The sequence below is a fragment of the Trichoderma atroviride genome, chromosome 2 (genome assembly GCF_020647795.1).
Source record: "Trichoderma atroviride chromosome 2, complete sequence".
Taxonomy (NCBI): Eukaryota; Fungi; Ascomycota; class Sordariomycetes; order Hypocreales; family Hypocreaceae; genus Trichoderma; species Trichoderma atroviride.
Window position 1 is genome coordinate 3,749,547 of NC_089401.1, and position 13,545 is coordinate 3,763,091.

At 49.0% G+C, this 13,545-nt stretch overlaps 2 protein-coding genes and 1 non-coding gene across 3 annotated transcripts; 1 reads left to right on the forward strand and 2 right to left on the reverse strand.

Annotated features, from left to right (window-relative positions):
- Nucleotides 1-259: 259 nt before the first annotated feature.
- Nucleotides 260-1,311, forward strand: TrAtP1_004017 (uncharacterized protein; the record flags this gene model as incomplete). The annotated part of the gene is made up of 5 exons (XM_066112133.1): nucleotides 260-291; nucleotides 349-423; nucleotides 729-825; nucleotides 905-935; nucleotides 1,259-1,311. The coding sequence occupies 5 exons, from the start codon at nucleotides 260-262 to the stop codon at nucleotides 1,309-1,311; spliced, it is 288 nt and encodes a 95-aa protein (XP_065968216.1).
- A 7,887-nt stretch (nucleotides 1,312-9,198) lies between these two features.
- Nucleotides 9,199-12,085, reverse strand: TrAtP1_004018 (uncharacterized protein; the record flags this gene model as incomplete). Its single annotated transcript, XM_066112134.1, has 8 exons — nucleotides 9,199-10,555; nucleotides 10,606-10,772; nucleotides 10,867-10,996; nucleotides 11,060-11,163; nucleotides 11,239-11,461; nucleotides 11,552-11,715; nucleotides 11,796-11,878; nucleotides 11,959-12,085. The coding sequence occupies 8 exons, from the start codon at nucleotides 12,083-12,085 to the stop codon at nucleotides 9,199-9,201; spliced, it is 2,355 nt and encodes a 784-aa protein (XP_065968217.1).
- Nucleotides 12,086-13,183: 1,098 nt separating this feature from the next.
- TrAtP1_004019 lies at nucleotides 13,184-13,255 on the reverse strand. The gene has a single exon. It is a non-coding gene; the product is annotated as a tRNA-Met (tRNA).
- Between the last annotated feature and the right edge of the window lie 290 nt (nucleotides 13,256-13,545).

Below are 13,545 nucleotides of genomic sequence, written 5' to 3' on the forward strand. Positions count from 1 at the left end.
CAAGGGACAGGACGGCATCTGGGTTTCCAACGTCAAACTACGGTATTTGGAAGGAGGGTATGGAATAACCGATCGTCTGATCTGGGAGATCAACCGTTCCAGGATGAACCATATTTTTTCTCATATGAGCTCGATACTAGGTATAAGTTTACACCTATACTCGCTTCAAAACGCCCGTATTAAGCACTCCGGTGCAGGCACTGCAGCTTCGGCGTGAGATTTACGCTTCGTGTGACTGATCGTACAGTAGATGGATCAGATGGGTCGATTTCCTGCTGCGAAGGACCTACTGTAGGAGTGGCTCTAACGATGGCTTTCCAAGAAAGACTCTGCTGCTGACCATTCCAGGCCCTTTCATCCTAGGCCGCGCATATTAGAGGCCGCATTCTCGAAATACGCTGAGCGCCCTAACAGCTGTGATTGGTAGTAATACCTACATATAGTAGTACATTATATTTGTCGGTCCCCGGATTGAGGGGTTTTCTTCTACAAATGGGATCCAGGCCCATCAACGAAAGGGGGGCCCGATTAGCTTCCAATTCTTGAGAAATGGCAACCAGATGAAGGCCTTTTCTTTAGGCTGCAGGATGCATCTTGAGCCTAGAACTGCCATGCCGGTCGGGATCGGGGTCGATGAAATGACGGATAATCTGAAAAGCGCCGGGGTTGGAATTCTGGCATGATGATGTCAAAGACCCATGGCCATGGCTCCGCTTCCGGCAAAATAGGCCCTGCAAGCAGCCTGTACAAAGGCTGAAGTCGATTGCCCTGCAGGGGCTTCTTATTGACACGCCTGATGGACGATTATACTATTATGGGCTAATGGTAAGTCGAAGAACTCCAACAGGTAACATTCATGACCATTTACTGTTCTCGAGTGTGATAGATCACTAATGGCATCTAGGACCATCATTCATTCAGCGCTACACAGGCAGGTAAGCCAGATGCTGTGTGTGAGTGGTGGCGGCCGTTCTGTGTACGGGAGATTTATTTTCAGCCATTTGAAAAGCGCGGCTGTGCCCGTCATGTCAGCCGGACAATGTGTGATCCTACTTGCAGACATGTCATCATCAGAGTTTCCGCTTCTGAGCCGACTGGGGGGGGCACATATTAGGCCTAGGTAGGACGTGTTGAGTAGAGGAAATGTGATGTGTAGGAAATGATATGATAAGAATGTGAAAAAGAAAATTGCAAATACCACCCTGCCACTCCGTACTCTACGCGTTCTGTACAAGCTGGTTAAATTAAAAAAAAAGAGATACGGAGATGGCGAGGGTCCTGGAGAAGAAGATCTCTGAGTGGAGGGAATAATACGGTACGATACGATACGATGAGTGTGGATGCGGGTGTGCGGGTGCATGGATGTTCCTGTACTGTAGCATATATACTACCTCCTTGAGGTATATGGAAGCAGAGAAGAAGTACTGTAGCATCGCTGCAAGCACAGTTGGGCTGAAGGGTGCCTGGATAAGGGTGCTGCATGACGGCCCAGAAAGAGTGAGAGAGAGCCCAAAGGAAGAAGTGTGTGCGACCTTTTTTGGTTCAGGTTGACGGTGATGATAGGTTGTGGTTGTGCCCAAAACAGCCAAAACTCCAAGAAAATCCATTGCCTACATATCTGGTACTATTACTTGCACAGAGACGTAAAGTAGGTATGTACTGCTACTACTAGGCTAGCAATTAACGCATTATGTACTGCGCCAACAGTATACATGGGATGGAGGCGGCTTGGCAGCGCATCTGGACGAAATGAATGAGATTGGACTGTTCATGCGTCGCCCCAGCCATTTGGTCTCTAGGCCAGGCTCTTTGCCCAAAAAAAAAAAAAAAAAAAACTCACGCCACTTTGTTGGGTCTGTTTTATGAGTTCTTTTCTTCTTCTTCCCATTTCTTGGCTGCCTTGATTTAGACTGAGATCCATTCAAGTTTTGAAAGGAAGGGTGTGTGTATTTAATATTTTGTTTCCATACAGTAGATGAACTAGGTATGTATATGAGGGGGGTGATATTTCGAATTACTTTTTTCCCATTGGCTCTCGTTTTTTCCTTTCTGCTGGGTTTTTCGAATGGGATGCCTCCGATTCATGTACAGTATCTATGATGCCCTGCTTTAATCGAATTCCTCATGTGGCTAGCACAAGCAGTCATTTATCTCTTTTGGGAGCCAGAGATTGGCTATTCTTACGAGAAATGCGAAGATGCAAAAGGGTGACTTGACAAGTTACCTGTTTCTGCTGTAAGTCATAGGTAGTAGGTACTTGTCGGTATAAATGCTACTGGGATGTGGTGGTAGATTCAATGTAGATGCACAGCGGGCTAGATCGATTGCAGTACCTGTCTAGTACTTGATGTGGTGGCAGCGATATTTTTAGCATGGGCTGGCGCATCTTTATTTGACGGTTTATTTTTGCCTTTGATTTCGGCATGTACTGTGTGCGACTGACTTCAGGTGCCTTTTCAGGGCAGAGCCGTCTTATGTCAGGCAGATGGGTGCGCGCACAATGTGGACAAACTAAGCAGCTGCCATGGGGTTAATGGGAAAGTGCAGGAGCAGGGCGCAGCTTCCCTCATCGCCATGCTGTAAGAAGCAGGAAAGCGCGACTGCAGGATACCCTCAGCGTCTGCGCCGAATTTTCTACTCCCACGCCATCGCCGTGATTTGCGTCTTTTCACCTTTTTTTCTTCCCTCCTTTCCCTCCCCAGCTCGACACCCTCGCCCGTGAGCTGCGTCTACCTAGGCGAAGCTCGAATGGCAGTGCTTTCTTTTCGCGCGCGTCGTCGAGCCAATCTTAGCTCCTTGCCGCGAGAGAACAGCCTAGGCAGCGTCATCCTTGGGCATTGACTGGCTTTGCGGCCACCAATCGCTCCCTTTACGAGATGCATGAGTAAGTTCTTGCCCTCGGCTTTACTTACCATAGCTAGACTTCTTGCCGACGTGACAGGTCTCTTTTTCTTTTCTTTTCGTTTCTTTTCGCTTTTGCCTTTCCCCCCTCAAAGCTTTAGCCACTTGGTATTAAGGAGGCTCTGTTGACCGTTAGACAAGGGGGCAAGGGGGGGGGGCCGCTGATACGACGCCGTTGGTACCTACTCGTCGCGTGGAATAGCCGGGCCATCGACGCCGTCTCCAAGTTCTGGGTCGATCCCCATGTCGATATGCTACGGCAGATTTCCCCCATTGGGACTGGCAGATATGGAGTGCTGCCTCGCTCTCGTGGTATTAGAGCCGTGTTACTTTTGCACGCTCTGTGACTCCGCATCATCCCGACAAGGGGGGGAAAGCACAGCTCCTTCCTAAGAAAAGAAAGCAAAGACGAAAAGGACAGTGAGCCTTCTTTGCTAGCGGAACTCGGCAGGCCTCTCGACAGCTCTCCTTTTGACCTATGAGTAATGGCTCTCTCCTGAAACGATGAACTCGATCAGATCTCGGTGATTACACACTCTCGCACTCGGGGCAGACACATGCATCGGCACACGAAACACTGCTATATACATGGACGGACAAGTGCTGCGTGCAAGTGTGTACTGAAAACACAGCATCATTTGCAAATCGGTACCGGCATGGATCGGCGGGAGGCTATATCGACCCACCTGCGCGCTGGCGATGGGCTGTGATAACTTTGCAGGCGCAGTGTTGCAGTAGTAACCCTCCTCTTTGAATGGCAAACAATGGATGCTGGCAACGCAACTCAGGCGCCACTAGACAAATCGACTGGCACACGGTCGATAGCGCGATTCTCATGCGCCCGGCTTCATGTTTGTAAAGCGCACGCCAACCCCGCTATTTCAAACTAAAGATGCGACGAGACAAAGATACTATACATCCAAAGCCGGTAGAAGCTGACGCCAGGGTATCCTGAGAGCATGGCGGCAGCTTTCCATTCCCTTGGTGCTGCAAACAGTAGCTCTAGAAGCTCTAGACCGACTACAACCAGTACGAGAGTAGTGGGGAGCAGCCTCACTTTACAAGCCTTCCTCTTTGTCGATAGAGCCCGCGGACCTGTATCTCCTGCTGGCCGCTCAGCCTTACAATATCAACATAACTAAGGAGGCTCGATGTTACACTCCAGTTTGATGGAGCCGGCGACACGAAGACAGCCGGCTGTCTCCCATCTCTGATTCGCCATATGCCTGCTACCTACCCTTTGAGAATCACAAAATCTCATCTGAGACCCAATCGGGGCTAGCATCCCGCTTTTCTCGGACTGTCTCCGTCGCTATTCAAGCATATATCAATTTTGGTAGTAGTGGCTCGATACGAAATACTACTCATCTGATACTGTAAAGGAGCAAGGAAGTCGGCTTCGGCCAGAAATGGCATGTCCCTTGTACCATATACGAAGCACTACAAGCATCTTGCACTCTCTCCACACGCTTTAATGGCGTCCCCACTTTACATCTATCGTCATCTGAAATCGTACCATTATTTACGGGCAATTTATAGGTCGGCTGTATCCAGAGCATGATACCCCGGTTCATGGCGGCTGGGACTCGATTCTAGCTGGAATAGCTGGAATATGGGCTCCATGTCGTGCCCTGCAGCCGACAATCATATTGTATACAGTATGCTGAACTTGGATGGGGTGCCTACTGGGTGCTACGAAAGCGCTGCCGATTACGATTGGAGCATAAGAAATGACTACACCTTTTTTTCACGGCTACTCCGTGCATCATTGGTCAAATTTAACCACCGTTTGGCAAAGGAATTCATGCACGCAGCACTATATACTTGTGTGTCTATTGCACAGTCAGAAACAAACAGTATGCTGATACAATCACGCCAAAACGGGCAAAGCACATGATATGGAATAGGAGGTTGTACTACTGGCAATATCATGATGCGAAGCTCGAAACAGAGGCTGCAATGCTACGCTCGACACAACGCAGACTCTTTCTATAACACGCTTCGATTTGTTCCTAGATCGCGCACGAGGAGTCGAAAGATCTCGCTTCTACTGACAAGGACAAGGGACGGTCCGGCATCATCAGCTTGGGATGCGCTAACTGGGGGACGGGAAAAGCCTGATTCTCTGACAACTTCGTCTTGCGGTCGACAGCGGTCAGATTGGTTCGATTCTCGGCCAACCTGGGTCTAGATTGGCCATTAACCGCGTTTGCTCACGAGTTCGCCGAAGGGGGTGCAAGGATCATGCAAGTTCTAGTCACTTGCTCCATACCGTGCATGCGCAGCCCCCAAAACCGAGCGCCGACCTTATCGAGTTTGCATCTCGACGCTTGGAACGTGCATGTGCGTACCTGTACGTATGTACATAGGATGTACGTGTGTATGCTCACGCGCGTCTTATATGCAAGCCTTCAGAGATATCACACTGCCAAAGGCAGCTACTAATACGCACTGGAAGCTTGCTGAAGCTTCGCGGTGCAGTCTCTCTTCCTCTGCCGCTGTCTTAGTTGACTACAGTAGTATAAGCAAGCAGCTCTTTTCTCTCTATAAAGCTGTCCAGCGGTTTCGAAAGTATACCCGGGTTATACACCCCCCAGTACAGCCTAGGCTTACAGGCGTGAATCAATCGGCTGCCTGGTGCGATTGAGTGACAGCTTTAGCCCAATGCCACGGAGACGGTGACAACAGCTGTGTCTAGTTTAGCAGGCCAGGAAAAGGGAGAAGCAGCCTGTGTGGACTGTCTCGTTCCCCATTGGTCCTCAACAAATCCCCATTCATCGGCTCATTTTTTGCACATGCGAGTACCCATCAGTCGACAAGCTGACATTAGAGATTGACGGGTATCGGCGACTACCATCTGCGTCGGTGATCTATCCGTGTTTCGCGATTGGGTCTGCCCTAAGCTCCTTCATCCTTTTTTGGCAGCGCTGAAAGATGTTGATCGAGGCTTTTGCGGCCTCAGATTCGCTCCTCTTCAGGTGGATTAGAAGATCACACAGTCACTGCCGCAGCAGCTGATGGGCCGTGCCGTGCCGACGCTCTTCGCTCTTCGCTCGCCCTCTGGTACGTGGACGAATAGAACAACGGGTTCACACAACGAAAGTGCCTATTCGTACATGTATATAACCCATGTGACTTCACAAGGTTTCTGCCTAGCCATGCGGCAAGTCCAGGGAAGCGAATCCCATCTTGCTTATAGTTTTACACTATCGGAATGATGAGTCTGGTGCTTCGGGGTTTATCCGCGCAAATTATCGGCGATGCAAGGGAGAATGCGAGAAGCATTTGCCAAGCCAAGGTATATGTGAGAGCTGTCCAAGTACGAAATATGGAATATGGAGTCGTGCTGGCTATCCTATCTTGGACCTTGGACCTCGTACGCTACCTCACACCTGGACTGCGCTTGAGCGCTTCATGTTTAACTCCCCGGAGTACGCTCCGCGTGGTGGTATCGAGTCTGGGCAACAGCTCCACTTCAGTCCTTCTGTCGACATTTCCTCGAGACACCCCTTTCCTAACCCTGGCCTAGGACATACTGTAACTGCCGGCCGCTTACGCGCGCAGCTATACATCACATCGGAGCACCGAGTTAGTCCCATCTGAAAGCATCATGTCACATCTGATAGATTCTAGATATCCTTGCTCAGAACCTGGTGGCCTGAGCCTGATACAAAGCCACCCTCTGCGGGCCTTTTCTTCTTTTCCTTCTTCTGGTCCCCTACTGTACTGTATGCTTGATTTCCGCCTGTTCAAACCCCCCCTACCCTTGCTCTTCTTCTCTTTGGGTCAAAGATCGCAAAGTACGCAGGCTTGTATTATGAGGGTAAACCTGCCTCCTTGCGAGTCTATCGAGCATCTCACTAGGAAGGATACTGACAGGCGTGTACGGAGCACCCTGTGCAGCTTAATCCTTTCACAAAAGGGCCAGAACGTGGCAATGCCGTCTATCTATACATGTAGGTATTGATTGCACTGCTGGTGTTTCCCTTCCCCTTGTAACTCGTGGGCTCTTCCGAGATGGTACCAATCAACAGCTTTTGCGAGTGATGAATGATTCAGTTTCAGCATTGTCGGAGGGAAAGAACCGGCAATAATGCGGGTGTGTCGCGAGGATTCATCCAGATGGTCGGCTACCTACCGCCACCACTACACGCGCGGAGTTGCAAGATGTGAGATCGCCATAGCGTGCTACACCACTAGAGCACGCTCTACTGATTAATTACCAATGGAAATATGGGGTACATACACTGATCCGTGGCCATCGCCATTCCGAGACACGGAATCTAAATGGAGCGGCCCAGATGAACAACCTCCAGCCGCTAGTGTGCGTTGCGAGGGTTCTAATATTACTAGTTGCGAGAAAATCGTACGACTTTTCACCCGGCGTGGGGAAAAAGACATGTTTGTCCGAGAGTGTCTTTGAACCCTTTGTTGTCGTCCTTTGGTCGTCTTTTTTTTCCCTCGCCAGTGCTATATACAAGTAGCCGCTCCGGACACCGGCAGCCCTCGTCTTTCCCCAAAAGAGCATCGTGTCCGCCGGAAGCCGCTCTCTTACTTGGAGCACTCTAACTACTCTACTGTGCCAGCGATATCTCGGCTTTGGTAAGGGGCGTCTTCGAAATCGGCTTTGCCGAAAAGGTTCTGCTTGGGGGCAGGGATGCTGGCCGACTTTTGAGATCAGTAGTCGAGGGGGCCCCTGGCAGAATCTTTTACAAGTACCAGCAGGCGTTGAAAAATCCCAAGGATGGGCCTCGGTGGTGCTGCCCGCTGTCAATGATGCCGATCGCTTAAATCTAGCCGCACTGTTGAGAAGATTGGCTAACTTGAGTGGACTGAGGACGGAGCTCCGTCCGGGAGGAGAAAAGAATCAAGCAGAGGACAGCCTAACGTGGCCAAGCAATTTGCGACGGGTAGCCACTTTTTCTGTTTCGAGCAGTAAACAGTTCATGCGATCGTCGATCGTGTGACTTTGTCCGCGCCCGGCGCCGGGGTGGAGGGGAGTCCCTTTTTTTTTTTTTTTCTCCTTCTCTGGAAGCGAAGCGATCTCTATTTGCAATTTAGAGCGCGCCCACTTCTCCCACTACGGTCTACTCGATCATATATCTAAAGCAGCCGGTCTCGCCCCATATCGGGGCAAGCGACGATGTCAAGGGAGAGAGGCAGAAAACGGGTTACGCGACCCAGGCTTCTGGCCATGCATTAAACGTAATCTCGTCCGCGACATTTGGAGAATGGGGGGGGACCCATATCGAGACCAGAAATGGACTGTGTATGGGGGAGGAGAAAAGAAGAAACGACAGAGAAGGATGAAAAAAAAGAAAAAAACTCCCAGATTAGGGCATAGGTAAGTGCTAATTAGTGTGTGTTGCCTCGAAGTGTGTATACCTAGTAAGTTCTCCATACTGACAGCCAAGAGGCGTGCAATTGGCGGCATTTCCTCCGACCCTCCCTCCTCTCTCTGGCAGCGGAGCTTAAACAAGCGTGCGTTGCATTGGAGATGATATAGGCAATACGGAGTACTGTAGTATGTGATAATGCTCTATGACATCAAAGTTGCCTTTTTTCTTCCTCTCTCTCTCTTTTGCTTCCCCCCGCCCCCCCTTTTTATTTTTATTTTCGACTGCTTGGCTGCCTACCTACGTGGAAATAGTATGGATATTACGCTGAAACTGCCCAGCAGAGAAAAAGCTGCCAAGATGGCTTACGAGAAGGGGAGCAAGTATTCCATGTACGACTCATGTCTGAATTCGCAACGGGGTCGCGGGAGCCCCGGGGGCGCGTTGAATCATCATGACCAAAGGCATAAACTCGGCTGATTTGCTGATATAAGAGGCCAGGAAAAAAAAGGCCGGTGTTCAAAAGCGTGCTTGTCTGATGGGTAGGTAGGTACAGTAAGCATGCAAGCCAACCGTAAACCTAGGCGGTGAGACGTGTGTCTGGCATGCCTACTCACCTTCTGATTGTACGAAATACGGTTCACGGGCGGCCGTCAGCTTAAAGACAAGTTTGCCCAATGAAGCGACTGGAGTACCTCAAAAGTGGTGAATACGATCGGTCCAATGGGAGTAGTACCCTTTTTATCATCTTTTTTAAGCCTTCTTCTTATTAGATGGCTTACTTGGAAGAAACAAAGATCTAACATGCTACAAGTATAACGTAGTAGTGGCTGCATATACATCATGCAATCTTGGCAAATACTTTATGTAGCTTACTATACTTTATGACACATTGCTGTATTTCGTCATACATGATCTGAATCTGAGATCCCATTTCAAGTAATCATAGTGGTATTGCTTCTTACAAATGCATCGTCCCGTTCAGGGGTAGCCGTCTGCTGCTGCTCCCCACGTAAAACTTGTACGTGCCCTGCTGTAGTTGCCACTTCTGTCTCTCAACGCTCCAAACGCTCAAATCCCTTCTCGTGAGATGGAAAGTCACTGTTTCTGACTGGCTAGGTTGTAGAAAGGGCTTTTCAAACCCACGAAGCTGCTGCTTCGTTGGGGCTCCTGGAATGCCAACATAGAGCTGCGCCACCTCTGCGCCAGCAACGCTGCCTGTGTTTTTGACATTTACGCTGACGGTGGCGATTGCATCCCAGAGATCAGTCTGCCCGCCGCTTACGATGGGGCCTCCCGGCCAGGGATATGTATTTGCCCCCTCGATGTAGTTGATCGATATGTTGGAATATGCAAAGGTCGTGTAGCTGAGTCCAAACCCGAATTCGTACCGAGGTTCGATGCCCTTTTTGTCAAAGTAGCGATAGTCGAGGTATATTCCTTCGTTGAAGTCGGCCTGGGGAAAGTTCGCAAACTCCCCTTTCGGCTGTGCCGGATCAAGCACATCGCCGTAGTCGGATTCATTTTTCGCAACTGTGTATGGAAGTTTACCAGAGGGACTCGTATCTCCAAAGAGGAGGGAAACGAGTGCAGGGCCGCTCTCTTGACCAGGTAAATGGGCAAAGATGACTGCTGTAACATTTGGATGATCAATAAAGCCTTCAACTAGTCGAGGTCCTGCGTTATGGAAGATGACAACTGTCTTGTTACACTGATCCGCCACCGATTTGATTAGTGAATCTGAATAGTCATCTCGAATCGCGGGACGATCAGATCCTTCAGAGGCCCACGCATTACCAAAAACGATGCAGGCGTCAGAGCTAGGCTCAACAGATGGCCTATCGGAGATGAAATCGTTGAACACCGCCGTGCCATCTTGGTAAGCCCTCATTTTCAAGGCTTCAAAGGGAGAGATGGCGAGCGCCGGCGTGATGGCGCCAGAGCCACCACCGCCGAACATGGTACCATTTTCACCGAATGCCGCCACTCCATTCTCTGAATCATAGTTGGAATTGAGCGCTTCTTGACCTGTAATCCAATTTTGACTGAATAATGAATTTGCGGACGGATTAAAGTCGTCTGGAGTCTTGGCTGAGTAGCCAAAGAGGGAAAGCATGCGAGGTGACTTCAAGGGCAAAGTATCCTTTGTATTTTTGACAAGAACGTGGCCTTCAATGGCTCCGTTGAGGAGAACTGGAGCGGCAGCTGGATCCCGCCCGTCCACAATCTCATGAGGATCAAGGACATTGGAAGGCATGCCGATTCCGGGCTTTGGAAAGTCTTGGTCTTGATTGAATTGATACCAAGAAGCGATGACTCTAGATGTGTGTCAGCGTTTGTGAATTCCAACAGTCGTCAGGACCATTACCTCATTGCCATGTCTGTCACTCGGGACTCGGGCAGTGAACCATTCTTCACAGCTTCAATGAGATGATCCCCCCAGAAACCACCATTCGAAGGCATGGCTACGTCGAGGCCAGCTTTTGCAGTAGCAACTCCTGCGTGCTGGGCACCCCAATCAGAAACAACAAACCCCTAGATTCGAATACTTGGTCAGTATTGCGATAATAGTAGCAAAAAGGTAGGAGAGAGGTGAGAAATTAGGGCTTCTGTGTGAGGATTTACGTACCTGGAAGCCAAGTTCAGACTTTAAAAGACCATTCAACGTCTTGCTATTGGAGCATCCATACGAATTATTGACCCGTTGATAAGAGCACATAATGTTTCCGCTACCGGCTCTTACAGCGTCCTGAAAAGGCCTGTTGAAGATGGGCAATTAGTATTTAGTTCTAGGTGGGCCTCTAGAAGGTGGCAATGCTTACCATAGATATACTTCATGAATTGTTTTATCATCAATGTTGGAAGATACACTAGAGATATTTCCTTCTGGATTCCGGTTGGTTTCTTGTTCGTTACCGATATAGTGCTGCAAAACATTTGGAATCAATATTGATCTTCAACTCTCCTTGGAAATGCACAAAGTTGCGCGAAGAATGCTTACCTTGGTACTGGTGATGACGCCCTGCCCCTGTATGCCAGAGACAGTCTGAGCTACCAATTGTCCAGACAGCCATGGGTCGACAGAGAAGCCTTCCCAGTTTCTACCTCCACGTACGATACGCCAAGCAGGACCAACAACGGGGCCGAGCAGGACATTGACGCCTTTCGTCTTGAACTCACCACCCATGGTAGTGCCACGCCGGAAAGCCAAGTCCTTGCTCCAGCTACAGCATGGTTAGCATGGCAATGTCTTTTTGGTCGGAATATTGAATCTCTAAGACAGCATATATCAAGTAAAGTTGGAGGATTCTCACCTAGCACCAACATGGATTCCACTCGGAAAACCGCTGACAAAGTCTGTGTTGCGAAGACCATTACCGGCATCGCTGAGACACATGCCCGGAAAGCGTAGACGCTCAATGGCAGGAATATTGCCAGAACATGTAGAATCCTTTGTGACGCCTGCCGTCAGATTGACCTAACAAACAAAAGAGTTAGAAAAGAAGTTGAAATTATTTGCAGTGGCTTGTTGAATTTCGCCGCGTCTCTGTGCCTCACTTTTTCTTCCAAAGTCATCTGGCCAACCAGCAGTTTCGCCTTTTGAAATGCCGCCTCCCACTCGTTGCCGCCCACCATTTCAGCTGATTCAGCAACCGACAGCATTAGTATAGTATTCAAAGAGGCCATCTTCCCTCCACAAGCCCTGTCTGGTGCAACCTACGTGATGGATAAACCGGCGGTGACTGGCCATAGAAGTGAGAGTCGTCCGTGATGGCATCTTGGGCAGCGCTTGTGCCTATCAACTGCGCCAGGCCTGCAAGCAGGGCAGCCCGCTTGATGGCAACCATGATTTGTGCCAAAGGGCAAAAAACAAATGATCAATCAACGTGGGTGGGAATCGCCAAGCTATAACAGCAAGGCGTGTTCTGCAATGTAGAGTAACTAGAATCGGTGGAAAGAAGCACTCGCTCGCTTGCAAGCTTAGAAAAACAATGCCGTGAGACTCAAGTGCTTTGACTATCGCGAATTCGAACGCTGCAACAAACGAAGCAATGCCATGTCACGCAGCAAGAACAGTGAAGACGAAAATGACGAGGACGAAGAAGGGAAAGAAATGCGAGAGACGCGACAAGGGGCAGGGAAAAGACGTTGGTCGATTGTTCATGCTAGGAGCAGTAGTTTCTTCCGAATATCCAAGACATGCATGCATGACAAAAAGGCTCCCTTTCTATACGGGCCGCTTCAATCTCCGCATCCCACGCAGCTCGGGTTACCTCGTCACTCATTCACTGACAAATTGGGCGGCAGCTGTTTAGCAGCTGTTGTAGATGCTCGGCCAGCTAAAGGTACCCGCTAAATGAAAGAGAGGGGAAAGAGGGAGAAGAAACCTGTATTGATTCGCTTCTACGGAGTGACATCCGACTTGAATGCAACCGCAACCGGCAGTTTGTTGCCATGTACCCGCGCTATTGTTGCTGTTTATGGCCTTTTGGCTCTTTCTTTCCATCAAATGGTGGCTGCTTCTTTCCCCGCAAAATGAATGCGGGAAGGAAGACGCATCATTAGCCCGATTGGCGAGGGGACCTGGCCAATGGGAATTCAGCTTGGCGGTTTACCCGTGTGTGGAACCATTATGACGATTTGAGTGTTGATGACGCAGGCAAAAAAAAAAAAAAGAACTTAAAGATTGCTTCTTTGTGCGGCGGTGGTGACCTGTTTATGGAGCAAACACGAGATACTACCTATTACCTGCTAGTAATTATAGATTTGAGACGAAGAAAAATTGGTTGCATATAGTAGTAGTAAATTCCCTTAATAATTATTAAATGCCTTAAAGATATTAAGTGTAATATTATAAGCCTTAATATTTATAATATTATACTAGGACATTTGAAAATATGAACTTGGGTATTATAAGGAACGGAAAAAAAAAATAGATGAGCAAGTAGCAATTGCACGTTTCGATCGTGCGACCTCCGGGTTATGAGCCCGGCGCGCTTCCACTGCGCCAAATTGCTTTGTGACTTGCTTAGGTTAGAGCGGGCGGTAATTGGCTTACGAAGGTACAGCCAAATTGAGCACACTATCTGAGCCTTGAAATACAGCACCACTAAACATTCATGTTCCAAAAACAGAGAAAAAATGGTAAACCAGCACATCTCTTTCAGTTTTCAAGGCAAATTTGAAGCAATAGATCAAATTTGATACCTAATTTTTGCACATTAGCGCTTCAAGGTAAATTGTACGGGGGTATTGCAGCCTCCAGCATTCATTAGCCAAGCTTCAAACAGCATTCGCCGCCTATCAA